The sequence below is a fragment of the Pristis pectinata genome, chromosome 37, assembly GCF_009764475.1.
Source record: "Pristis pectinata isolate sPriPec2 chromosome 37, sPriPec2.1.pri, whole genome shotgun sequence".
Lineage (NCBI taxonomy): Eukaryota > Metazoa > Chordata > Chondrichthyes > Rhinopristiformes > Pristidae > Pristis > Pristis pectinata.
The window spans coordinates 3,499,456-3,525,702 of record NC_067440.1 but is presented as its reverse complement, the minus strand read 5'-3'; the positions used below and the strand labels follow the sequence as shown (position 1 = coordinate 3,525,702).

At 52.6% G+C, this 26,247-nt stretch overlaps 1 protein-coding gene across 1 annotated transcript; it reads left to right on the top strand.

Moving 5' to 3' along the window:
• Positions 1-1,057: 1,057 nt before the first annotated feature.
• On the top strand, positions 1,058-24,896 carry ap4m1 (adaptor related protein complex 4 subunit mu 1). The gene is made up of 15 exons (XM_052044845.1): positions 1,058-1,683; positions 2,270-2,355; positions 5,110-5,216; positions 5,624-5,720; positions 8,510-8,620; positions 9,062-9,142; positions 10,157-10,219; positions 10,607-10,673; positions 16,390-16,443; positions 18,574-18,680; positions 19,151-19,242; positions 21,016-21,063; positions 21,390-21,440; positions 23,403-23,520; positions 23,747-24,896. The coding sequence occupies exons 1-15, from the start codon at positions 1,557-1,559 to the stop codon at positions 23,936-23,938; spliced, it is 1,401 nt and encodes a 466-aa protein (XP_051900805.1). The 5' UTR covers positions 1,058-1,556; the 3' UTR covers positions 23,939-24,896.
• The last annotated feature ends 1,351 nt before the right edge of the window (positions 24,897-26,247 follow it).

Here is a 26,247-nt window from a genome sequence, read left to right as displayed (position 1 = left end):
CCCACCTTCCCCGCACCTGCCCATCACTATCTCTTACCTGCATCTACCTATCACCACCTTGTGTCCACCTCGCCTCCCCTCCTATCACTGCTCTGCTGTAAATTGGGTTTCCCTTTTCCTATCTTCAGTCCTGAAGAAGGGTCCTGCCCCGAAATGTTGACCACCTGCGTATCTCCACGGATGCTGCCTGGCCCGCTGAGTTCCTCCAGCATCGTCGTGTTTTTCACCGAGATTCCAGCATCTGCAGTCCTTTATTTTTCTTTGGCTTTAGCGTATTTACGTATCGTAATGAGTTGGGTGCAAGCACTGATCCCGGCCCCAGAGAACACACCGGTGTAAACCATTGCAACTGGGCTACAAGATGGGGTGGTAGTTTGGAGGTGACAAACAAAACCCACTACCTCTCACCGTTTCCTCTCTCCCATTAGCCTCGCCTCACCTCCCGTTCCTTGTACTGCCACAACACTTCCTGAACGCCGTCGGCAAAAAGGTGCCGTCGTACCTTCTGTCTGGTTACGAACCAATTAGCCTTGCACGGTAATCAGGTGGCCACAGGAGTCGAAAGGAACTCCAGAAGCCTTCTGCAGAGCTGCTATTCTGTCAGTTAAAAGGTTGGTAATTGGTTTATTATCAGGTGAACCGAGATGCAGTGGAAAACTTTTGCTTGTGTGCCATTCAGACAGATCATTCCTTGTATAATACACCGAGGTAGTACAAAAGGGAAAACAGAATGCAGAATGTAGTGTTCCAGTTACAGAGAAAGTGCAGGTAGACAAATAAAGGGCAAGGTCCACGATGAGGTAGATCGAGAGATCAAGAGTTCATCTTTCGTGTATGAGAGTCTTATAGCAGCAAGACAGAAGCTGTGGTGAGCCTGGTGGTAGATGTTCTCAAGTTCATGAGGACCACATGTAGACAGGTTGATCCCGGTGGTACTGATCCCAGGGGCACCCCACTGCTCACAGGTTGCTAATCTGAAACTGAACTGTATCCATACTCTCTGGTCTTGGCTTTTAACCAGCATTAACCCTGCAGTGTGAGTTAACCAAACTAACCCTGGGGTAACCAGTATTAACCTTGAGTTAACCAGCATTAACTCTGGGGTGCGGTGTGGATTAACCAGTACTAACTGTGAGATAACCAGCACTATACCCGTCAACCACACTATCCCTGTTAACCAGCTCTAACTGTGATATAACCAGCACTATCCCCATTAACCAGCTCTAACCGTGAGATAACTAGCACTATCCCCGTTAATCAGCACTAAACCTGAGATAACCAGCACTACCCCCAGTAACCAGCACTAACCGTGATATAACCAGCCCTATCCCCATTAACCAGCTCTAACTGTGATATAACCAGCACTACCCCTGGTAACCAGCACTAACCCTGAGATAACCAGCACCACCCCCGGTAACCAGCACCACCCGTAATGGACGTCCCCCCCCCCGGACCGAGCAGCGTCTGCGGGGGAGGAGTCCCCGGACCAGGACCACACCCGATTGGACCCGTTCAGACGAGGCCCCGCCCACCCGTTGCTCCGGTGACGCTCGCCGATGGGCGTCACTTTCACCCAATCAGCATCGAGCGGCGGCCGGACGGGACCCGGAGCGGGAGCGGCTGCCATGATGTCCCAGGTGTTCGTCCTGTCGTCCCGCGGAGACCAGCTCATCTACAAGGACCGTATCCCGGGGGGTGTCGGGGGGGGGGACCGGGGACCGTATCCCGGGGGTGTGGGGATCATATCCCGGGGGTGGGGTCTATCCCGGGGGTGTGGGGGAACCGGGGACCGTATCCCGGGGGTGTGGGGGGACCTGGGACCGTATCCCGGGGGTGGGGACCGTATCCCGGGGGTGTGGGGGAACCGGGGACCGTGTCCTGGGGGTGTAGGGACAGCGGGGTGTGGGGATCATATCCCGGGGACCGTATCCCGGGGGTGGGGACTGTTTCCAGGGGGGGTGTGGGGATCATATCCCGGGGGTGGGGACAGGGAACTAGGGGGCGGGGGACCTGGGGGTGGGTAACAGAATGGCAGGTGTGTGTGTATATACACTGGGCCCGGGGAGGGGGGTGTGTGTGTTGTGTGTGTATACACACCAGGCCCGGGGAGGGGGGTGTGTGTGTGTACACTGCTCCCGGTGGGGGTGGATGGCGAGTGGGGGGGTGTCGTGTGTGTAACGCTACCTGTGTGAACACTGAGTGGGGCTGCCATTCCCCATTTGGTGCGTCCATGTTCACGATGACTTTTCCCTGACACGGAGCCGCTCAGTGCGCGGTGAGGAACAGAAGGACGTCATCGATGTATTCTACCAGAAGGTGACGGCTCTACCCAGGGACCAGGCCCCTGTGGTCATGGTGAGAAGCCTGAGTTATACAGTAACTGCCCGGAAACCGAGCAAGTTCCGGCTTCACCCTCTGTTGGGAAACGTGGTCTCAACCCCTCATACATGATCTGCTCCCCCTGCCGGCTGCCCTCGTCTCTCCTGCTCCCCGCCCCCACCCCCACTGACCGCCCTCGTCTCTCCCCGCCCCCACCCCCACTGACCGCCCTCGTCTCTCCCCGCCCCCACCCCCACTGACCGCCCTCGTCTCTCCCCGCCCCCACCCCCACTGACCGCCCTCGTCTCTCCCCGCCCCCACCCCCACTGACCGCCCTCGTCTCTCCCCGCCCCCACCCCCACTGACCGCCCTCGTCTCTCCCCGCCCCACCCCCACTGACCGCCCTCGTCTCTCTTTTTCCTCTCTCTCTTCTTCCCTTTGACCCGTCCCCCGGTGGATCTTCTCTCCCCTCCTCCCCCACACCTGCCCATCACCATCTCTTACCTGCATCTACCTATCACCACCCTGTGCCCACCCCACCTCCCCTCTTTTGTCCACCTATCACTGCTGTGCTTTTCCCTCCTATACACTGGGCTTCCCCTTTTCCTATCTTCAGTCCTGAAGAAGGGTCCTGACCTGGACGTTGACCACCTGCTTTTCTCCACGGACGCTGCCTGGCCTGCTGAGTCCCTCCAGCATCGTCGTGTTTTTCACGTAGATTCCAGCATCTGCAGCCCTTTGTTTCTCTACCCACTCTCCACTGGCCCCCCCCCCAATGATTCCTCTACCACTGACCCCACCCACTGCCTGACTGCCCTCCCTCCCCCATCCACCCCCATTGACTGCCCTCCTCCTACTGACCCCCCCCACTGACTCCTCTCAGCTACCTTACCCCCCCCCCGCCAGTCACTGATCTTCCCCCACATCACCAACCACTCTCACCCACTGACCACCCACTCCCCACTGACCCCACCCCCCCACCCCACCACCATTATTGCTCCTTGTGCATAAACACGGGCGTTTGTCTATCCTGAGCCTGGAAATGAGAATATTTGCCATTGGTTGTGGAACGTTTGGTTCTGCTGACGACACCTCGTCTGCACCCAGCTGTAATGAGAGGTGGTCAAGCGGTGGATAACTGCTGGACAAAGATCACCTCCAGTCTTTGCCATAACCAATCTCCTGGCAAGGTCACCGCTGACCAGAGACCAGCACGGAGGGGCAGCAATTAGTGCTTTGGCTGCGGAGATTCGGAATGAATCCTGAGGGCCTGTCAGTGCAGAGGCTGTACACGCCGTCAGTGGCTACATCGGTGTCCTCTGGGTGCTTGGGCTTTCTGCCACTTCCCAAGGACCTGCTGCTGGGTTAAACTGGACCCTTCATACCCCTTAAGCAAAAGGGGGAATTTGGGGGTCATGTGAGAGACGGTGTGTGGGAGGGTTACAGGGAAATAAGGAAGGGGGAATGGGACATGGGATGGCTGTGTTGAGGACTGCCGTGGATCTGACAGATCGAATGTGATGTATTAAATGTTAATCATCTTTTGAGAAATGTAAGTGGATTGAGCACACAAATGCTCTGGCATCGCTTATCCAGAATCTCCAACTACTCTCCACAGGCACAGGGCACCAGTTTGATAGAATGACCATGTGGCTCTCTGCTTGCCTGGACTAATGAGGCTGCAACCTTACTGAGGAAGCTGAGCCAGATCCAGGTCCCGGCATCCCTCCTGATTAACCGTAAACATTCACACCGTCCACACGGTGCACTGTGGCTACAGTGTGCTCTCATTTATAGAACGCACTCCAGTAACTCACTGCGTGCTTCAACTGCACTTCCCAAACCTGTCCCTGCACCATCTCAAAGCACAAGGTCAGCAGACACAGAGGAACAACACAAGCAGCGAGTTCCTCGTCAGGCCGTTCACCGTCACACCATTCCGTGGTCCTGATGCAGGGCCTTGACCCAAAACATCGACAGTTCCTCTCACCCCACAGATGCTGCTCGACCGGTCAAGTTCTTCCGGCAGATTGTTGGACCGTTCCCTTTGTCACTGGATTGGGATCTGCTGTTCATAACCAACCTGCAGGATGACAGTGTTCTCACCAGGTAGATTACAGCAGGACGAAGCAGGGCTCCGTTTGCCTTTGAAGTCAAGGTCAAGTTTATTGTCCCGTGCACGTCCACATGTGCACAGGTGCAATGGGGAACTTACCTGCAGCAGCATCACAGGCACAGAGCATCAGATACGTAGCATTCACAGGATAAACATAAATCATACATGTTTCTACAACAAAACACAATTAGGACAAAAAAGAATGAAGTCCATTGCAGTGCAAAGTGGTCATAGGGTTGTTAAACTGAGGTAGTGATTGGGGTTGTGCCGGTTGGTTCAAGAACCGAATGGTTGAAGGGAAGTTGCTGTTCCTGAACCTGGTGGTGTGGGGACTTCAGGCTTCTGTACCTCCTGCCCGATGGGAGCTGTGAGGAGATGGCACGGCCCGGATGGTGGGGAGCTTTGATGACGGACGTTGCCTTCTTGAGGCAGCACCTCCCGTAGATATTCCCGATGGTGGGGAGGGATGTGCCCGTGATGGATTGAGCAGAATCCACTACTCTCTGCAGCTTCTTGCATTCCTGAATGTTCGAATTGCCGTCCCAGACCACGATGCCATAAATGGTGGGCTTGCCAGCAACCGTAGCTTGAGAATCATCTATATAAATGCGAAAGAGCAGTGACGATTTGCACCAGTTATCAGGCTGTGCTAATCTTCCTCTTTCTTTCTGCAGCATCACCGGGGCCTGCAGTACATCCACCTGCGACAGAACACCCTCTACTTTGTGGTAACCACCCGTTCCAACCCCTCTCCATTCACCATCATCCAGTTCCTCAGCAGGTACTCTTGGTGCTCTGTTCCAGTGGGGTGAGGAGGGACCTAACGGTGGTGGGGGGGGGGGTGGTGGGATGCAGAAGTGACCAGGGGCTAAATGTGGTTTCTGAAGTAGTGCAGCTCAAGTCTTGACTCCCTCCCAGCTATTGGGTCAGTGCTGTGCGTCCCCCTGACCCAGCGCAGGGGTCTGGGGGGGACAGGCTGCACTCTGACCTTGCCCGGAGGAATTGGATGAACTCGACTTTGCTGTCACGGCAGCACAGAAGAGTGGTCTGTCTTGTACCCCCAACGGGTGGGCTTGGGGAACCCTCCGTGCACTGCAGCCCAGCACGGGCTTCAGTCTCTCACGAGGGTGGCCTGACCCTGGTCTGTGTTGACGGGTGTGTTGTGCTGACTGGGGTTTGTGTCCTTAGGTTGGTCGGTCTCATCAAGGACCACTGCGGAACTCTGAGTGAGAAAACCCTGCGGTTAAACTTTGCCCTGGTCTACGAGCTCCTGGACGAAATGTTGGTGAGTTACTGAGGGAGAGGGTCACCCCCCACCCCACACCTGAGCTCACACCCACTGCCTCCAACTCGCACTACCCCACCTGACCTCAGCCCGACCCCTCCCCGATTCCAGCCCCCCCGCTGGTCACCGGCAACCCCACCATCCGTCTCCCCACACACAGTCTTTCTCCCATACCCTGGGAAGGGAGCAGAGCAGTGGGATTAGTTTGGGATTAATGCAGGGTCACAGGAAGGGAGTGGAGCACTGGGATTGAGGGAAGGTGACAGTGTGGCGGATTGGCTCATTGCACCCCCACCGGTCGAGCAAGAGCTGATTCTACCTTCACCACTGGGTCCACGGCCCTGCTCTTCAAGTACACGTTCACCTACACTGTAATGGTGGCAGGAGTCTCTAACTCTACCGCCTCTCAGTGAGAGATCCAGGGAGCTCTCTGTGTGAAAGTTTGTCCCAACCCCTCTGCTAATTCTACCACCCAAACCTTTTAAGTTTATGGATCTTGGTTTTTGACCCCGTCAACAAATTCTGTTTCGTGTCCCTTTTTTGTTCTCCACTGCTTTTTCAGGATCTCCCCAATATAAGCCTCAAAAGACTCACTGGATGAGTTTCCAAAATGATGAGAAGTATTCCTCAATGACTTCACTCGGCTTCACGCACTTTCCTCAGTGGTTTCTGACCAACCCCTGGTTACTCTTTTGCCAAACAAAACAAGGGATGAGGCCCTGAGCCACAGGCGATCACTGAGCTGATCTCAGATTCAGTTTGCTGCTCTCCATTGGAGACATTGTTGGTTTTAGGTAGGCTGCCATTCCAGGCTTTATCAGAAGTTTTGCTGAAATGTTTACTGATGATGTTAAACGAACATCCACTTAAAGAGAGATGTGGATGCAGCTCAGCACATCACGGAAACCAGCCTTCCCTCCATGGACTCTGTTTACACTTCTCACTGCCTTGGTAAATCAAAGACCCCACCCAGCCGGACATTCTCTCTTCTCCCCTCTCCCATTTGGCAGAACATACAAAAGCCTGAAAAACACGTACCACCAGGCTCACGGACAGCTTCTACTCTGCTGTTATAAGACTATTGAATGGTTCCCTAATACAATAAGATGGACTCATGACCTACAATCTCGCTCGTTATGACCTTGCATCTTATCGTCTACCTGCACTGCACTTTTTCTGTAGCTGTACTCTGAATTCTGCATTGTTTTACCTTTTACTACTTGAGTGCACTGTGTAATGAACAGTATGCAAGACGTCTGTGTGAACGGTGTGCAAAACAAGTTTTCCCACTGTACCTTGATACAAGTGACAATACTATTCCAATTCCAAATCCGTGCCGTCTTCCTTTGATTAACTTGCATCTTTTTTTCCCTCAGAATTAATTCTGGTAATTCTCCCGATGCCAGATTTAAATTAACTGTCCTGCAATAACATTACCTCTGCCATTAACTTTACTTTGTTTAAACATCGGCCGTCCTCACCTTCTGGCCTCAGTGCCATGTGCAGGGATGATGGGAAAAACGTCAGGGGCTCCACAAGTTCCTGACTCACTTCATTTGTCAGTCTGGGATACATTTCAATTGGGCCTGGTGATTCAACCACTTTCACAGATTCTGCACCCCTCAATGCTTCCTCTTTTACTCTGTTTGTTCATCCAGTATTCCACAGACTCTTGGAGTACGGCATAACATCAGCCCTCCTAACCATTTATTTGAATTATTTTAGGGCCGTGGGGAGAGAGCGGGGCTGTGGGATTAGTTTAGGATCGATACAGGGCCGTGACCAGAGAACGGGGCTGTGGGTTGAGTTTGGGGATCGATACAGGGCCATGAGCAGAGAGCAGGGCTGTGGGTTCAGTTTGGGGACTGACACAGGGCCGTGAGCAGAGAGCGGGGCTGTGGGTTCAGTTTGGGGACTGACACAGGGCCGTGAGCAGAGAGCGGGGCAGTGGGTTCAGTTTGGGGATTGATACAGGGCTGTGGGGAGAGAGTGAGGCAGTGGGTTCAGTTTGGGGACTGACACAGGGCCGTGGGGAGAGAGTGAGGCAGTAGGTTCAGTTTGGGGATCGATACAGGGCTGTGGGGAGAGAGCGGGGCAGTGGGTTCAGTTTGGGGATCGATACAGGGCCGTGAGGAGAGAGCGGGGCAGTGGGTTCAGTTTGGGGATCGATACAGGGCCATGAGCAGAGAGCGGGGCAGTGGGTTCAGTTTGGGGATCGATACAGGGCCGTGAGCAGAGAGCGGGGCAGTAGGTTAAGTTTGGGGATCGATACAGGGCCATGAGCAGAGAGCGGGGCAGTGGGTTAAGTTTGGGGATCGATACAGGGCCGTGGGGAGAGAGTGAGGCAGTGGGTTCAGTTTGGGGATCGATACAGGGCCGTGGGGAGAGAGTGAGGCAGTGGGTTCAGTTTGGGGATCGATACAGGGCCGTGGGGAGAGAGTGAGGCAGTGGGTTCAGTTTGGGGATCGATACAGGGCCGTGGGGAGAGAGTGAGGCAGTGGGTTCAGTTTGGGGATCGATACAGGGCCGTGGGGAGAGAGCGGGGCAGTGGGTTCAGTTTGGGGACTGACACAGGGCTGTGGGGAGAGCGCGGAGCAGTGGGAATGCAGGAGACTGCCGAGTGGCAGGGTAGGTAACTGTTTACAGAGCAGAAATGGTGCATGACTTGGGAAACAATGAAAGGTGGTGTGTGAGGCGCTCGGAGCAGAGTGTCCAGTGGGAAGGTATCACAGTGCAGGGTGTTGTGCTGACTGACCTTGAGGCTACATTGAGCCTGTTTTGCTGCACAGGATTATGGGTACATCCAGAGCACATCGACCGACGTCCTGAAGAACTTCATCCAGACTCAGCCGGTTGTCTCCAAACCCTTCAATCTCTTTGAGCTCAGTAACATTGGTCTGGTGAGTATCTGCTCCCGCTTTCCCTGTGATCCTTTCCCTCCTCCTCCTCCTCCTAACTGTTTGCTCTCTCAGCCCTCGGAGGGAGTTTGAGGAAAGGCTCTGGGGTGACGGTGAAAAGGAGAAAGTACATGGGTGGGAGGACGTTGGGGTTTGGGATGTGCAAGGGCTTGTGGCTCTGTGAGTGTGTCGGGAGCAGACCTGTGCTGAGGAACGTTGGGGGTGGTGGACTGAAAGGTGCAGGGTGTGGGGAAGAGTGGAAGGGATTGGATGCATCAGTGAGGTGTGGGTGCCGGGGAGGGGTGTCTGGGCTGTCGGCTGTGTATGTGTGTGTGTGTGTGTGTGTGTGTGTGTGTGTGTGTGTGTGTGTGGGGGGCGGGGGGGGGTCGGTGTGGGACGTTGGGCTGTTGGTTTGGGTATTTTCTAACCCTTGTTGTCTTGCAGTTTGGAGCAGACACACAGCAGAGTAAGGTGGCGCCCAGCAGTGCCGCCAGTCGACCCGTCCTGGCCATGCGGAGTGAACAGGTGAGTGGGGCAGAGGTATGGGAGTTAATTCTCTCTGGGATACAGAGCCCATCTCCGCTGGCAGTCACTGGGATACAGAGCCCACCTCCCGCTGGCAGTCACTGGGATACAGAGCCCACCTCCCGCTGGCAGTCACTGGGATACAGAGCCCACCTCCCGCTGGCAGTCACTGGGATACAGAGCCCACCTCCCGCTGGCAGTCACTGGGATACAGAGCCCACCTCCCGCTGGCAGTCACTGGGATACAGAGCCCACCTCCCGCTGGCAGTCACTGGGATACAGAGCCCACCTCCCGCTGGCAGTCACTGGGATACAGAGCCCACCTCCCGCTGGCAGTCACTGGGATACAGAGCCCACCTCCGCTGGCAGTCACTGGGATACAGGATCCACCTCCGCTGGCAGTCACTGGGATACAGGATCCACCTCCGCTGGCAGTCACTGGGATACAGGATCCACCTCCGCTGGCAGTCACTGGGATACAGAGCCCACCTCCGCTGTCAGTCACTGGGATACAGAGCCCACCTCCACCGGCAGTCACTGGGACGTGGGGTCCACCTCCACCGGCAGTCACTGGGATACAGGATCCACCTCCGCCGGCAGTCACTGGGATACAGGATCCACCTCCGCTGGCAGTCACTGGGATACAGGATCCACCTCCGCTGGCAGTCACTGGGATACAGGGCCCAACTCCACAGAGCGTATATTCCAGGGGTACTGCCCATCACTAGGCTACTGTTGCCGGGTGCCTGTTCTGTGATCACTCACTGTCGCTGTGACCCAGGTTTCAGAGGGCACTGGGTCCCAGTGCACTGGTGATCATTTACATCTTTCATGGGGAGGATGGTCACTGGGGTAGGAGTTCCAGTGGCTGGGACTGGGCTCAGTCCCTGAGTTCAGGGCCGTGGGGCGGGGGTGGACGTTACACCCTTTCTGTCCACTCCTTGCCCCACTGCCCCGGAGAGCTGGAAGCTGCCACTGAACCTCGTACACTGAGCGCTTCTGTTTCCACCTCAGGGATCGAAAACCGAAATCTTCGTCGACGTCGTCGAGCGTCTGACGGTGGTGATCGGAGCCAATGTAAGTGTAGCTGTGCTGGTCGGAGCAAGGTGCTGGGACGGTGCAGGTGGTGTCTGTCTGTCTGCTGTCCACATCCCCTCCCCCCGCCTCTGTTCTGTTCTCCCCTCCCATCCCACCCCTTCATCTCCCCCTCCCATCCCAACCCTCTCCCCCTCCCCTCCCCTCCCCCTCCTGTCCCCCCCTCCCCTCACCCTGACAGTATTTGTTCACCCGGCATGCTGTGCGTTCTCTGCCCACGAGGACGGAGGTGCAGTCACTGTACGATCAGTGGGCTTTGATTAGTGTCATTCTGTGGTGTGGGGCAGTGTGGTGACCCTGCCGGGGCTGAGTGCTGGAGCAGGAGCGAACGGCCTCTCCCACGGGTGTTTCTGTGTCCCTGTTTTGCAGGGGAGCCTCCTGAAAGCAGACGTACAGGGAGTGGTGCGCCTGAAGTGCTTCCTACCCAGCAGTACGGGTGAGTGCAGCTTTGGAGGTTCCACTACTCGGGTGTTAAGGAGGGGTGATGCTGTCCCTCGGCACACACCGTGCAGGACGTGGACACTGTTCACTGTGCTCAGTCCTGTCCCCTACCTGTTCTCGTGGCCCTTCCCTGCCCCCTGCTCCCCTTCCAGCCGCTCTTCCCTCATCTTCCATCTCTTCGTATGGCTTCCCCTCCCCGTGTGTGGTCCCCAGCCTTCTGTCCGGGTTGTCCTCCTGGCTGTTTGTCCTGGCCCATCTCCCCACCACCGCCACCCCCCAGCTGAAGCCTTGTCGGCTCCCCCCACAGTCTGACCATTCCCTGTGATCCTCATGTGTTGCCCTTCGTGGCCCACCACTTGCGCCAGGGACGCATGGTAGTCGTTACGTCTAGTGTGGAACAGCTTAGGGACAGGGCCTTCAGTCCATGATGTCCTGCCGAACTAACTAACCTAATAACACCTGACCCCATCTGCTTGTGTATGGTCCGTCTCCCCGCATTCTCTGCATATCCACGTGCATCTCAAACCCCTCGATCATATCTGCCTACACCGCCACCCCAGGCAGCACATTCCACACACCCACCGCTCTCTGTGTGAAAAGAATCTTGCCCCATGTACCTTTGAACTCTCCCCCCCCCCACCTTAAATACTTACTCTCTAGTATTAGACAGTTCCGCTGTCTATCTGTGCTTCTCATAATTTTATAAACTGTCAGGTCTCCCCTCCGCTTCTGCTGCTCCAGAGAAAGCAACCCAAATTTGTCCAACCTCTCCATGTAGCACCTGCCCTCTAATCCAGGCAGCATCCTGGTGAACCTCTTCTGCACCCTCTGCAAAGCCTCCACCTCGTTCCTGTAAAGGGGCGACCAGAACTGAATACAATACACCAGATGTGGCCTAACCAGAGTTTTATAAAGCTGCAACATGATTTCCTGACTCTTGAACTCAGTCCCTTGACTAATGAAGACAAGCATGCCAAATGCCTTCTTTACCGCCCTATCACAATCACAAGATCACAATACAAGGGAGCAGAAGCAGGCCATTCGGCCCATCGAGTCTGCTCCAAGGAAAAGGGAAAAAAGAAATGAGGAATGGGGGAGAAAAAAAAACATATTCTAATCCCAATTTCCGGCCTTATCCCCATATCCCTTGATATCCTGACTATTTAGATATCTATCTATCTCCTCCTTGAACGCCCCCACTGATCTGGCCTCCACTGCTGTATGTGGCAAGGAGTTCCACAAATTCACCACCCTCTGGTTAAAGAAATTTCTCCTCATCTCTGTTTTGAAACTGTACCCTCTGATTCTAAGATTGTGCCCTCTGGTCCTGGACTCACCCACCAAGGCAAACAGCCTAGCCACATCTACTCTGTCCTTTCCTATCAACATTTTAAATGTCGCTATGAGGTCCCCTCTCATTTTTCTGTACTCCAGTGAGTACAGTCCAAGAGCGGACAAACGCTCCTCATACGTAAGCCCTTTCATTCCTGGAATCATCCTCATAAATCTCCTCTGAACCCTCTCCAACGTCAGCACATCCTTCCTAAGATGTGCGGCCCAAAACTGCGCACAATATTCCAAATGAGGCCTCACTAGTGCCCCGTAGAGCCTCATCAACACTTCCTTACTTTTATACACTATACCTCTCGAAATGAATGCCAAAATAGCATTCGCTTTCTCTACCACTGATCCGACCTGGTGGTTAACCTTTAAGGTATCCTGCATGAGTACCCCCAAGTCCCTTTGTACTTCCGTACTTTGAATTTTCTCTCCTTATAGATAATAATCTGCCTGCTTATTTCTGCTTCCAAAGTGTACAACTGCACATTTCTCAACATTGAATCTCATCTGCCATTTCCTTGCCCATTTTCCTAAACTGTCTAGGTCCCTCTGCAACCTTCCTGTCTCCTCAATACTCCCTACTCCTCCACCTATCTTGGTGTCATCCGCAAACTTAGCCACAAAACCATTTATTCCATTATCCAAATCGTTAATGTACAAGGTAAAAAGGAGCGGCCCCAACACCGACCCCTGCGGCACACCACTAGTAACCGGTAACCAACCAGAACGAGATCCTTTTATTCCCACCCTTTGCTTCCTGCCAACCAGCCAATGCTCCACCCATTCTGTTATCCTACCCGTAACTCCATGACCCCTCATCTTATTAATCAGTTTCTTGTGAGGCACCTTGTCGAAGGCCTTTTGAAAGTCTAAATACACAACATCTACCGCCTCTCCCTTATCCACCCTACCTGTGATTTCTTCAAAAAACTCCAATAGGTTGGTCAGGCAGGATCTTCCCTTCACAAAACCATGTTGGCTAGGACCTATCTTGCCTTGCGCCTCTAGGTATTCCGTAACCCCATCCTTGAGGACAGATTCCAATAATTTTCCCACCACTGACGTCAGACTAATAGGTCTGTAATTTCCTTTATGCTGCCTCCCACCTTTCTTATACAACGGAACTACATTTGTGACCCTCCAGTCCTCCGGAACCATGCCGGAATCTATCGATTACTGGAAAATTATCACCAATGCCTCCGCTATCTCTAAAGCCACCTCCTTCAGAACCTGGGGATGCACCTCATCCGGTCCAGGAGACTTATCAGTCTTTAGTCCATTTAGTTTTCCTAGCACCTTCTCCCTAGTAATCTTAACTGAACTCAGTTCCATTTCGTGAGACTCCTGACTAACCGGCACATTGCTGATGTCCTCCACGGTGAAGACCGATGCAAAATATTCATTCAATTCCTCTGCCATCTCTCTATCGTCCATTATAATATCTCCTGCACTGTTATCAATTGGTCCTATATCAACCCATGTCTCTCTTTTACTCCTTATGTATTTAAAAAAACTCTTAGTATCCTTTCGAATGTTATCCGCCAACTTCCTTTCATAATTCATCTTTTCTTTCCTAATGACCTTCTTAGTTTCTCTCTGCAGGTCTTTAAAAGTTTCCCAGTCTTCTGTTTTCCCACTAATTTTTGCTTCTTTGTACGCCGCCCCTTTTGCTTTTATTTTAGCCTTAACCTCTCTCGTTATCCACATTTGTGCCTTTTTTCCATTCAAAACCTTTTTTCTTGGAATATATCTATCCTGCATTTTTCTTATTTCCTGTAGAAATTCCTTCCATTTCTCCTCCGCTGTCCCTCCAGCTAGCTTACTCTTCCAATCAATTTGGGCCAACTCTTCTCTCATACCATTGTAATTTCCTTTGTTGTACTGAAATATCGATACACCAGTTATCAGCTTCTCCTTCTCAAACTTGAAACTGAACTCAATCATATTGTGATCACTGGTTCCCAGTGGTTCCTTTACCTTTAGCTCCCTAATCACCTCCGGTTCATTACACAGCACCCAATCCAAAACAGCCGATCCCCTGATGGGCTCTTCAACAAGTTGCTCCAGAAAAACGTCCCTTAGACATTCCACAAACTCACTCTCCTGAGTTCTACCGCCTTGCTGGGTTTCCCAGTCCACCTTCATGTTAAAATCCCCCATAATTATCTTCACATTGTCACTCTGGCACGCTTTTTCTATCTCAAACTGCAACTTATCGTCCACTTCCTGACTGCTGTTAGGGGGCCTATATATGACTGCTACCATTGTCCTTTTACCCTTGCTATTTCTTAGCTCCACTCACAAGGATTCCACCTCCTCTGACCCAATGTCCTTCCTTTCTATTGATTTTATATCACTACTAACCATCATGGCCACACCTCCCCCTCTGCCTACCCGCCTATCCTTCCTATACACTGTGTACCCCTGGACATTCAGTTCCCAATCACATCCATCGTAAAGCCATGACTCGGTGATTGCCACAGTGTCGTATTTATTAACCTGTAGTTGTGCCACTAGGTCATCTACCTTATTCCTAATGCTACGTGCATTTAAATATAGTAGGTTTAGTCCGGTATCTGCTATTGATTTTGTTGTACTTCTATTGTTCAGCAGATTATCCTGACTTTCCACCTGTCTGTCCTTCTTACCATCTTCACCACATACTATCAACCTGTGTAGCCACTTTCAGGGAGCTATGGACTTGGACCCCAAGATCCCTCTGTACATCAACACTGTTAAGGGTCCTGCCATGAACTATGTAGTCTCCCTGTACATTTGATCTCCCGAAGTGCAACACCTCACACTTGGCCGGATTAAACTCCATCTGCTATTTCTCTGCCCATATCTGCAACCGATCTATATCCCACTGTATCCTTTGGCAATTTCCTACACTATCCACAACGCCACCAATCTTCGTATCATCTGCAGATTTACTAATCCACCCATCTACGTTTTCATCCAGGTCACTTATATACACGACAAGCAGCAGAGGTCACTGTGGAACATCACTGGGCAGGGACTTCCAGCCAGAAATGGCCAAGCCACTGTGAATCCCGTGTATCTTAATCTTCTGGAAGAGACTACCATTTGGGACCTTGTCTGACACCTTACTAAAATCCAAGCTGACGACATTCACAGCGTTACCCTCATACATCAGCTTTTGTCACCTCCTTGCAAAACTCAATCAAGTTAGTAAGACCTGCCTTGCACAAAGCCATGCTGACTGTCCCTAATTAGGCCATGGTTTTCCAAATGCTCATAAATCCTGTCCCTAAGAAGTCTCTCCAATAGCTTCCCTGAGACTCGCCAGTCTATTGTTACCAGGATTATCCCTATTTCCGTTCTTAAGCAACAGAACGACATTAGCTACTCGCCAGTCCTCTGGGACCTCGCCTGTAGCTAGAGAGGTCAAAGCCCCAGCAATTCAATCTGTTGCCTTTCTTAATAACCTGGGGCATCAGGCCCTGGGGACATCCACCTCAGCGTTCTTCCAGAGACCCAACACTACCTCCTTTGCTAATATATAGGGCATTTTGAGATAACGCACTCCACACTGGTCTTGCCCTCCTCCATGTCCGTCTCCTTGGTAAATACCGATGCAAAGTACTCATTTAGGACGTCGCCCACATCCTCTGTCTCTCTCATGTTCCCTTCTTTATCCTTGAGTGGTCCCACCTTCACCTCAGTTATCCTCTTGCTCCTGATGCCTTTGCATTGTTGTTAGTCCCACTTACCAAGAACTTTTCATGACCCCTCCGGGTCTCCTAATTCCGCTCTTGAGTTCTTTTCCAGCTTCTTCATAATTCTCAAAGCTCCACTGGAGGTTAGCTTCCTAAACCTTGCGTATGCTTTTTCTCCTTGACTAAATTCACCACCCCTCTCGTAATCCAGGGTTCCCTTCCCCTGCCGTCCTTGTCCTTCTCACTGGAACATCCCTGTCCTGTATGTGCAGTTGGTCTTTAAACACCCTCCACGTTGTCAAATGTGGACTTGCCCAGAAGCAGCTGTTCCCACTTAACTCTCCCTAGTTCCTGCCTAATCTGCCCTGCTCCAATTTAATACTGTCCCGCAAGGTCCGTACTTACCTTAAAACTGAAGGAGTTGTGGTCACTGTTCCCTCTCTGTCTCCCACCGAAAGGTCAGTCACCTGGCCAGTATAATGTTCTTCTACATCCTGATTTAAGGAACCCTTCTGGAGCTGGTATTTTACCTCAGGGTGTCAGAGTGCCTCCCTGTCACACCTACACCACCCCCCCCCCCGCCATCCCATCCAGCACCCCAGCTCTGGAGCAGCTGGACGTGGATGGTGGAATTCCACGTCCCCAACGCATGAATAAAACAGAATCTGACGGCTCTGTTTCACGTTTCAGAGATCAGGATTGGGTTAAATGAAGAATTCAGTGTTGGGAAGGCCGAGATCCGAGGTGAGAGGTTTGGGATTCTGGGAATACAGGGCTGCAGTCGGATTTGTGAGGGGGCAGGTACTCAGAACTGGGCGCTGAATGAGCAGGGATCCGAGGGGAAACCAGACGCCTGAGGGTGGAGGGGCGGCAATGAGTGGGATTTATGGGAACACGCGCGGTTTGGAATAGCATTAAGAACGCCAGGAGATCAGTGTGAGTCGATGGTGACCCCGGGCCCTGTGCTGTCCACAGTCGAAGCTTCACTCCCCGCCCCCTTCCCCCTTCCCAAATCCCTGGACTCTCCCAAACCTACCGCAGCCTTGGATTACTTCAGTGATTCAGTTCCAATGCACCCCCCCCCCCCCCCCCCCCACCAAGTCTCCGGCACTCCTCCCTCCCACTCACCCGATCAAACGCCCCCTCCCCTTGTACTCCCGTCCATTCTGATGCCATGCCCCCTTGTTCTAGATTCCCCCAAGAGGGAAAACCTCCTGTCAGTATCCATCCTTCAGACCTCCTCAAACATCTCTGCTTTAAAGGCCTTTCCTTTGTTCCAGGAGCCCGCCTCCTGGCCCTGACCTGAACTGCCTTCAAAGCAAATCAAAAACTGCAGATGCTGAAGATCTGAATTAAAAACAGGAAGTGTTGGAAACACTCAGAGTCTGTGGAGGGAAGAACAGTTAACATTTGGTCCACAACCTTCTTCAGAACTGGGAAGGAGAAAAGTCAGTATTAGAAGGTTGGGAAGGGATGGGTAGAACGAAGGGAATATCTCTGATGGGGTGAGACCAAAGGAAGACTTGAGTCAAAGCTTCAACGACCAGAAATCTCCAGTTCTGATAGAGAAGTCCTGATACCGAGTCCTGAAAGGTGTTGCACATCGACCCTGGTTCTCACTGTTACGGTGCAGGTGGGGAGGTGTACGTCAGACTTGGACCTCACTGTGACGGTACGGGAGGTCACGGACTGATGGGTCGGGGTGGGAGGGGGAAGTGAGAGGCAACGGGAAGCTGAGGGTCACCCCTGCGGACTGAACAAGGTGCTCCACAAAGCGATCGCCCGATCTGCGTTTGGTTTCTCCAGTGTGGAGGAGACGACTGTCGAACACCGAACGCGGCACACTGCACTGCTAGAAGTGCAAGTGGATCACTGCTTCACTTGGGGGGACCGTCAGGGTCGTTGTCAGATACACAAGGCCATGTGTGCACAGGTGCAATGAAAAACTTGCTTACAGCAGCATCACAGGCACAGAGTGTTAGATACACAACATTCACAAGAAAAACATAAATTATACACAGTTTTTACCAGAAAGAACATTTTATTGCATTGATCAAAATGGTCCCTGGATGGTGGGAGGGGAAGGGGAAGGGGTCGCACCTTCTGTGGGGAAGTGCCGCACGACAGGGAGTGGCGGCGGGAGAGGGGACCGGGCAGTTGTGAAAGGAGTGGTCCTTTCGAAATACTGAGCGGGGAGGAAAGGGGATGTGTGGCTGGCGGTGGAGTCGTATTGGGGCCGGCAGCTATCGCCAAGGGGTGATTCGTTGAATCTGGAGACTGCGCATCTCTCCCTGTCGGCGTGTGGTTCAGTATTCCTCCTCCTGTTTGTACAATCTGGCCCCACTAGGCATGTCCCACAGCCCCACCACCAGCAGCATGTTACATGTAGAGGCTCAATCTGATCCAAACAGCTGCATTTACTCATCTGGTCTCACCCCATCAGAGAGAGTTTCTCTGCCCTGCACCTTCTCTGCCACTGAGAACTAACCCGTTTTCTCTTTCCCAGTTCGGATGAAGTGTCCTGGGCCTGAAACGTTCACTGTTTCTTTGCCCACAGATGCTGCCTGACCTGTTTCCAGTTTTATCTCCTTTTAATTCATGCCTCCAATGCAGATATATCCTTCCGTTAACCACAACTGTTTGTCGTTCTCCAGGTGTCGACCTGTACAATCAAGGCAACACTTCCCAACTTTGTTCCACCCCCTTTGTAGTAAAGCTCACTGTTCCATTGGTTGCGAATGACCAGCTGTTTCTGCAGGACACACGGGGAAGGGACCAGTGTTTGGCGTGGTTGCTCTGCCCCAGTAATGGGGAACCTGTGGGGCTTGGGGATGAGGATGCTGCCATTTCTCACTGGCGCCCGTGTTGTTTCAGGGTATGGCACCGCGGTCAAGGTCGACGAGTGCAGCTTTCATCAGTCGGTTAAACTTGAGGAGTTCGAGACCAACCGGATCCTGAGAGTTGTTCCACCCCAGGGGGAGGTAATCAGTGTGACACCCGCCCACCCCAGGAGGGGGGAGGTAATCAGTGTGACACCCGCCCACCCCAGGAGGGGGGAGGTAATCAGTGTGACACCCGCCCACCCCAGGAGGGGGGAGGTAATCAGTGTGACACCTGCCCATCATGGGGGACGGTAATCAGTGTGACACCCGCCCACTCTGGGGGGGGGTGGGGGGAGGTAATCAGTGTGACACCCGCCCATCGTGGGTGAATGTAAATAACGTGACACCCTCCCATCTCTGGGTGGGGTGGGGTTAATCAGTGTGACACACACTCCCACCCCGGGGGAGGGTAATCAGTGTGACACCCGCTCCCACCCCAGTAGGAATGTAAACAGTGTCACACCCTGTCCCTGGGGGAAGGTAACACTGTGACACCACCCCCACCCCACCCGGGGGAAGACAAACATTGTGACTCCCCCCCACTGACCCTGTGTGTCCGTCCCCTGTAGATGACCCTGATGCAGTATCAGCTGTCGGACGACCTTCCCACCTCCCTCCCGTTCCGACTGTTTCCCACTGTGGACAGGGACCTGAACAGCAGGTAAGGAACGGGATTCCATCCCAATTCCCTGTCGGTGCCCCCCCTACCGATCCAGTGACCGATGGGAGGGAGGAGATGAGAGAATGTCCGGGGTGGGAGGGGTCCGTGCTTATGGCGGCTGCTTTCCCGAGGCAGCGGGAGGTGTAGACAGAGTCCGCGGAGGGGAGGCTGGTTTCCGTGATGTGCTGGGCTGTGTCCACAACTCTCTGCGGTTTCTTGTGGTCCTGGGCAGAGCAGTTGCTGTACCAAGCCGTGATACATCCGGATAGGATGCTTTCTATGGTGCATCGGTAAAAATCGCTGAGGGTCAACGGGGACATGCTGAATTTCCTTAGCCTCCTGGGGAAGTAGAGGCGCTGATGGGCTTCCTTGGCTGTAGGACCAGGACTGGCTATTGGTGATGTTCACTCCTGGAAACTTGCTCTTAACCCAGCCCTGTCTGACTCTCTGTACCGGATCCTTGCTGTTTGTATGCAGGGAGAAAGAGCACGGCCTGGTGGTCTGATTTACCAAAATGTGGGTGGAGGGTGGCTCGGTCGGCATCTTTGGTTGTGTAGCAATTGGCAGGGGTGTTTGGGACCCTGGTGGGACAGGAGAGGTGCTGGTGGCTGGCCTCATTGAAGTTCCCAGCTGTGATGGAGGGCCTCAGTGTATCCTGTCTCAAGGTTGTTAACCACGGAGTATAGCTCATTGAGTGCAGGCTTCACGTCTGTCTGGGGTGGGCTGTAGACTACCGTCAGGATAGCTGAAGTGAACTCCCGTGGCAGGTAGCATGGACAGCCCTTCACCGTTAGATGTTCCAGGCTGGGTGAGCAGGAGCTCACCAGGACCGTCACATCCGAGCACCACGTGGTGTTGATAAGGAAGCAGACCCCTTGCTTTGCCCGAGGACACTGTGAACTCAGAAGCCCTCAGGTTGTATGGCCAGTCAGGTGAAGCAGGTGTGAGCCACGTTTCAGTGAGACAGAGCACACAGCCGTCCCCCAGTTCCCTTTGATCGATCAGTCTTGCTCTTAATTCATCAACACTAGCTCGCAGTCTACAAAAGCCTTATAGCACCATGCTCAAGGACAGCTTCTACCCCGCTGTTACAAGACTCTTGACCTCACAATCCATCTTGTTTTGGCCTTATTGTCTGCCTACACTGCACTTTCTCTGTTGCTATAACCCTTTATTCTGCATTCTGTTGTCGTTTTCCCTTGTACAACCTCAATGCACTGATGTGAGGAAATGATCTGTACGGATGGCAAACAAAACAAAGTTTTCCACTGTACCTCGGTACCTGTGAGGATAATAAACCGATTTACCAGTTACTGATGGACCTGATGTAGGTGGGTCTGTGCGGGGACAGGCTGGTGTGGCCACCTCTCCCTCCAGGGGAGCACGTAGTATCAGCGGGTGCCCTGGTCGACTCCCGCAATCCATGGGTCCCTCGGGATTGCGCGTGTCGTGGACAGTGTGAATGAGATTCTCATCTGAAGTATTGTGGTCGTTAGCGTTATTTGCTGTAGTTAGAATCTGTCTGTGTAGATTTTTTCTTTCTGTATTAGATGTTGTGGTTTTGACACTGGATGTCCTTTTGTAGTGCTTTCAGTGAATAAACATTTGTAAACAAAAAACAGTTGATCCCTGGGGCTAGGTGAGAGTTTCTGGTCCCCTCACCCTCCACCCCGACAGGCTGGTGGGCTCAGTGTGGGAACACTTGGTCCCTGGGGTTCGGTGAGAGTTTCTGGTCCCCTCACCTCACTCACGTCTGCTCTCTCCCCTCCCCAGGCGACTGATGGTGTTCCTGAAGCTCCGCTCCGATCTACCCCCAAAGAGGTGAGTGGAAGATGTGTGTTTCTGCTGGGGGGCGGGTCATCTGTAAGGTTCCCACAGCCCCTCCCGTCCCTTCCTCTACCCCTGACCCCTCCTTCCCTCCGCCCCCTCCTTCCCCCACCTCTGTCACTGTACCCCAACTGATACGCGTTACCCGACACCTCCCACCCTTCTCCGCTCCCCTCGTCACTGACGTTACACGTTTGGTCCACATTCACTGTGCCCTCTGACCCCACACGACCTCAGTCCACTCCGAGGTGACTTGTGGGACAGGTTGCCATTTGTACTGTTAACCTGCTGTCACTAATTGTCCTGTTCTTCCGTTGTAGTCAGGCCCTGAACATCACGGTGCATCTGCCGGTGCCCAAGGGGACGGCAAGGTGAGAGCTTCAGATCGCAGCTCGCGGGATTACACTCCCCTCCCAGGCAGCGGTGCGTTTATGTCCCAGTCAGGACAGGCAGAGCAATAAATCAGCAGATACTCCCTCGGCGGTTGTGAGGGAGCCGGCACTGCTGTACGGCCACAGATGTGGGTCATCTGTAGCAACTGTGCACTGCCGGTCAGCGGTGGGGGGGTGATGCTGGGGAGGGGCAGAACGAGGCATCCTGTAGTGTGTGTGTGTGGTTGGGCGGGGGGGGGGTGTGAGGTCCTGTAATGTGGGGGTGGTGGGGGTGGGGGGTGGGTGGGGTCAGGTCCTGTAGTGTGTGTGTGTGTGGTGGGGGGGGGGTCAGGTCCTGTAACGTGTGTGTGTGTGTAATTTCTCACCATTTTCCTGCTCCCTTCCTGTAATTTCTCGACGTCCATCGATCTGTTCTGAATACATTTGGTGTCCAAGTCTCCAGAGCCGTCTGCATTGGACAGAAGATTCACCACCCTCTGGGTGAAGAAGTTTCTCTCCATTTGCACCATAAATGGCCTGTCCCTGGAGACTGAGCCAGTGGGGAACACATCCCCGCATCTGCCCTCTCACCTCCCTTACGACGGTTTGTCATTCGTGTAACCTGAGTCCCCGAGAACAGAAGCCTCGCCCACTCCTTGTTAGAATTATAGAATGGGGCAGCACAGAAACTGCCCCCTGCGACCCACCTCGTCCGTGCCGACCACGAGAATCCCATTTACCTGCATTAGGGCCACATCCCTCTGCGCCGTTCTGATCCGAGTACTTTGTAAACGTTGTAATTGTATCTGCTTCTCCCGTCGCCTCCTCCAGAGAACCACCACCCTCCGTGTGGAAAACCTATCCCTCGCGTTCCCTTTAACTTCCTCCCCTCCCCGCCGGCCCCTACCTTCACCACACTCCATCTGAAGCAAGTTCATCCTTCAGGAGAGCAAAAATGTGCACCGTGCTCCAGCTGTGTCTCACCAGGGCCCGACACAGCTGTAGTGAAATATCTTTAACTTCACCCGCGTCCTCTCGCAATAAACCCGTTACCGCCTTCTGCTGCAGGACGGTTTCAGTGACCGGTGCAGATTGACGCTGGGCCTTTCACCATTTAGAACAAGGCTCAGCATTTCTGTTAGTTCCACAGACGGGGATAAGCACACCGTGCCCAATCACTTATCCGTGTCCCGCTGAAGCCTCTCCGCACACATTCCCACTTGGTTTTACGTCACCAGTAAACTCGTTACATTTGGTCCTCGCAGTCAAATCATCGGTTGTGAATTGTTGGGACCCAGGCACCGATCCCTGTGGTACCCACTGTTCATCCTGTTAACCAGAGAGGGTCTGTTTATTCCTGCTCTTAATATCCTACCTGTTAACCAATTCTCAATCCATAGACCCCAATTCCACCTCATTCACTGACCTTCTACACGAGGACTATATCAAACACCTGAAAATCCAGATACATCACGTCCACTGGCTCCCCCTCCATCTGCTATACCCTCAAAGAATGCCAATAGATTTTTGGGATACGGTTTCTCTTTCATACGTCGTGTTGACTCTGTCCAATCATACGGCTATTTGTGCTGAGATCACATCCTTTTGTTATAGATTCCAGCATTTTCTCCACTGCCTGTGTCCGGCTAACGGGTTGATAGTTCCGCTTTCTCTCTTCTTCAGACGTTTGCTACTGTCTGATCTGCAGGAACCGTTTCGGAACCTCTAGGATTTAGAAAGATGATGCCAGAGTATCCATTATCGCTGTAGTCACCTCTGTCAAAAGTCCTGGATGTAGATCGTCAGGTTATTGGGATTTACGGTTCTATGGTCTGGTCCTGTAATGTGCTGTGGTCGGGGGCGGGTTTGGATCAATGCACTTCAGCCTATGACGGGGTCGGACCTTGCGGTGTGCTGCAGTGACCGACTGCGAACTGTTCCTAACTCTGGCCTGTGTTTCAGCCTCTCCCAGGAGCTGAGCAGCCCCGATCAGTCTGCTGAGCTGGTGGCTGACACCAGGTCTGTGCGCTGGCAGATCCCCGCCTTTCCTGGAGGTTCACAGTTCACGGCACTGTTCAAGGTGAGAGGGCTGGTGTGGGTGGGCAGGGACAGGAGGAGGTGTGCCATGCCGTAATGGCTCAAAGCTCCTCAGATTAAGCCGAAAAAACTCGGCCTGGGGAAGGGAGGATGCTGCTGTCAGAACCTTCGCTGAGCTGAACTTGGACAGACTGCCCCCATTCTCCTGGTGTCGGTGTTGTGGGGGATTCATGGCAGACAGTAACCACGTTTGTGTTCCTCTTGTGTAGCTGGAGGTCCCTGGACTGAGTGCCTCGTCGCTGCTGGAGCTCGGTCCTGTCTGCATGCAGTTTGAGCTACCCATGACCACCTGCTCAGGGCTGCAGGTCCGATTCCTGCGCATTACTGCCCTGCAGCCTCCGTTGCCTCATCGCTGGGTCCGATACGTCACACACAGCGACTCCTACGTCATCCGCATCTGAACTTACTGGTGTGCTGATGGGAATCGGTTTGCAGAGGAGCGAAATTGTCCAGGACTGTCCAAGAATTGATCCCTGTCAGAGTAAGGAGGCCACTTCATCAGCCAGTCACTGGGCAGTGCTGATCTATCAGAGCGAAGTTGCCTGGGCAGTGATCACAGGCATCACTGTGAGTGACCCTTTCCTCCAGAGCCAATTCATGTGGTAGCACAGAGGGTTCTCGGTGAATTACTGGGACAGAGATGGTGACTCCATCATCGCTATGCTTTCAGAACAAATGTACAATTGATGTAAATAAGAAACTTTGAGTTAGAGTGTGTGCAATTAGTAGAATCTATGGAGGGTGGACACTAGAGACCAAGAGCACTGAAGCATGTCCGCAGATGACAAAGGCACAAGGACTTCAGCAGCAGATCAGGTGAGGAAGGGCAGCGTTAGAAAGGGGCAGCTGTGAGGGGGAAGAAATGTGCTTGAGAGGTTTGAGGGAGGAACGTGACAGCGTAGGTGTTTGGCAGATGAGACCATAAATAGTGAAGTAATTAAAGTCTTAGGGGTACCAGAGGCCAAAAATGGAGATGAGCAGAGACCTTACAATTGTAGGGCCAAGAGGAGTTGCTGAAATAGAGGGCAAGGACATGGAGGGGTTTCCAAACAAGGATCAGAACTGAGCTGTTCCTTAACTGGGGCCACTGTCATTCAGCGAGCGTGGCTGAGTGGGACGATCACGTACAGGCAGCAGAGGGTTGGACGAGCACGGGTTTATGGGGGACAGAAGATGGCTGGGATTTGGAATGAACAAGTTCAGAAGTGACCAAGGTGCAGATATGGGTTTGAGCAGCAGGTCAGGGGTATGTTCTGGAAGTTCAGCTTGGTGTCATACAACAAACAGGCCCTTTGGCCCATGATGTGCTGAACTAATTGAGCTAATGGTGCCTAATTAAACTAATCCTTTCTGCCTGCAAGTGGTCTGCATGGTCATTCTTTGCCTCCTCCATTACCCTGGGAGCACATTCCAGCTTCCAGCTTCCAGCATCCACCTCTGTGTGTGTGTGTGTGTGTGTGTTTGTGTATAAAACAAAATTGCCCCGCACACCTCCTTTGAACTTACCCCCTCTCAATGCAAGTCTCTAGTGTTAGACAGTTTGACCCTGGAAAAAAAAATACCAGGTATCTACTCTATGCTTCTCATAATCTTTTATAAACTTCCAGCTTGTCTCCCCTCTGCCTCTCCAGTTTGTCCAACCTCTCCTTATAAAACATGCCCTGGTAAACCTCTTCCATACCCTCTCCAAAGCCTCCACATCCTCCTTATTAAAGGGGCAACCAGAATTGAATACAATACTCCTGATGCAGCCTAACCAGGATTTTGTAAAGCTGCAACGCAACTTCCTGATTCTTGTACTCAGTGCCTTGACTAACAAAGGCAAGCCTGCCATATGCTGCCTTTGCCACCTGATCAACTTGTGCAGCCACTTTCAGGGAGCTATGGACTTGGAATAGGGAGCCATGGATCTATCCAGTCCGGTACCAAAGTTTCTAGCTATCTGGTTCAGCAAGAGCTTCCAGGAAGATGGATGAACAGGGGAAAGAGTAGAGTCTGTGGCAGGAACGGAATGCAAAGGCTTGTTCTTCCCAATATTTAGTTGAAGAAATTCACTGCTCATCAGACAAGTTGATGATCTAGAGAATGGATGAATAACACCAGTTTAAAGTTTAAACCATCTGTAGTGTCACTGAGTGTAATTATATGAATGAGAAATAGACCAAGACCAAATCCTCGACCACAACCTGAAATATTTACCCATCCTCTGCTCCCTGCAACTAAAAACACTGGTAAATGCTTCTTGATTCTTCGTGAAATCCAGGAAAACCCTCATTTGTGTGGTGTCTGCTGTCAGTTTAACCTATGGGATCACCCTGGTAAATCTGCACTGCACTTTCTCCAAGGACCACACTGGCATGGTTTCACTCGGTCTGTACAACAGTGCAACTTCTACCCTCCTGTTTTAGTTCCATTAGCCTTGGGTCATTACCTTATCAAGGTCAATGACCAATGTATATGAATCCCCCTGCTACTTCTCTTTGGGCCTTCATTGTTTCTAGCTGTTCTAGCTTTAGAACTGAGAGCCTTTTCCAACTCACTCCCCATGCAATCTGTTTATTTCTTAAATTTTCAATTAAATTTTTAAATATTTTTAAATTAAATTTTATTTACAGAGTGGTAACAGGCCCTTCCAGCCCAACAAGTCCACACCGCCCATTTTAAACCCATATTAACCTACCTGTACGTCTTTGGAATGTGAGAGGAAACC

What these genes read in the sequence shown, in the direction of transcription:
- ap4m1 (XM_052044845.1), top strand. Translation starts at nt 1,557, where the DNA reads ATGGGCGTCACTTTCACCCAATCAGCATCGAGCGGCGGCCGGACGGGA. An exon ending in CGGTGGTGATCGGAGCCAAT is followed by an intron (nt 10,220 to 10,606) that starts GTAAGTGTAGCT and finishes CCTGTTTTGCAG; the next exon opens with GGGAGCCTCCTGAAAGCAGA. An exon ending in GTGCCCAAGGGGACGGCAAG is followed by an intron (nt 21,441 to 23,402) that starts GTGAGAGCTTCA and finishes CCTGTGTTTCAG; the next exon opens with CCTCTCCCAGGAGCTGAGCA.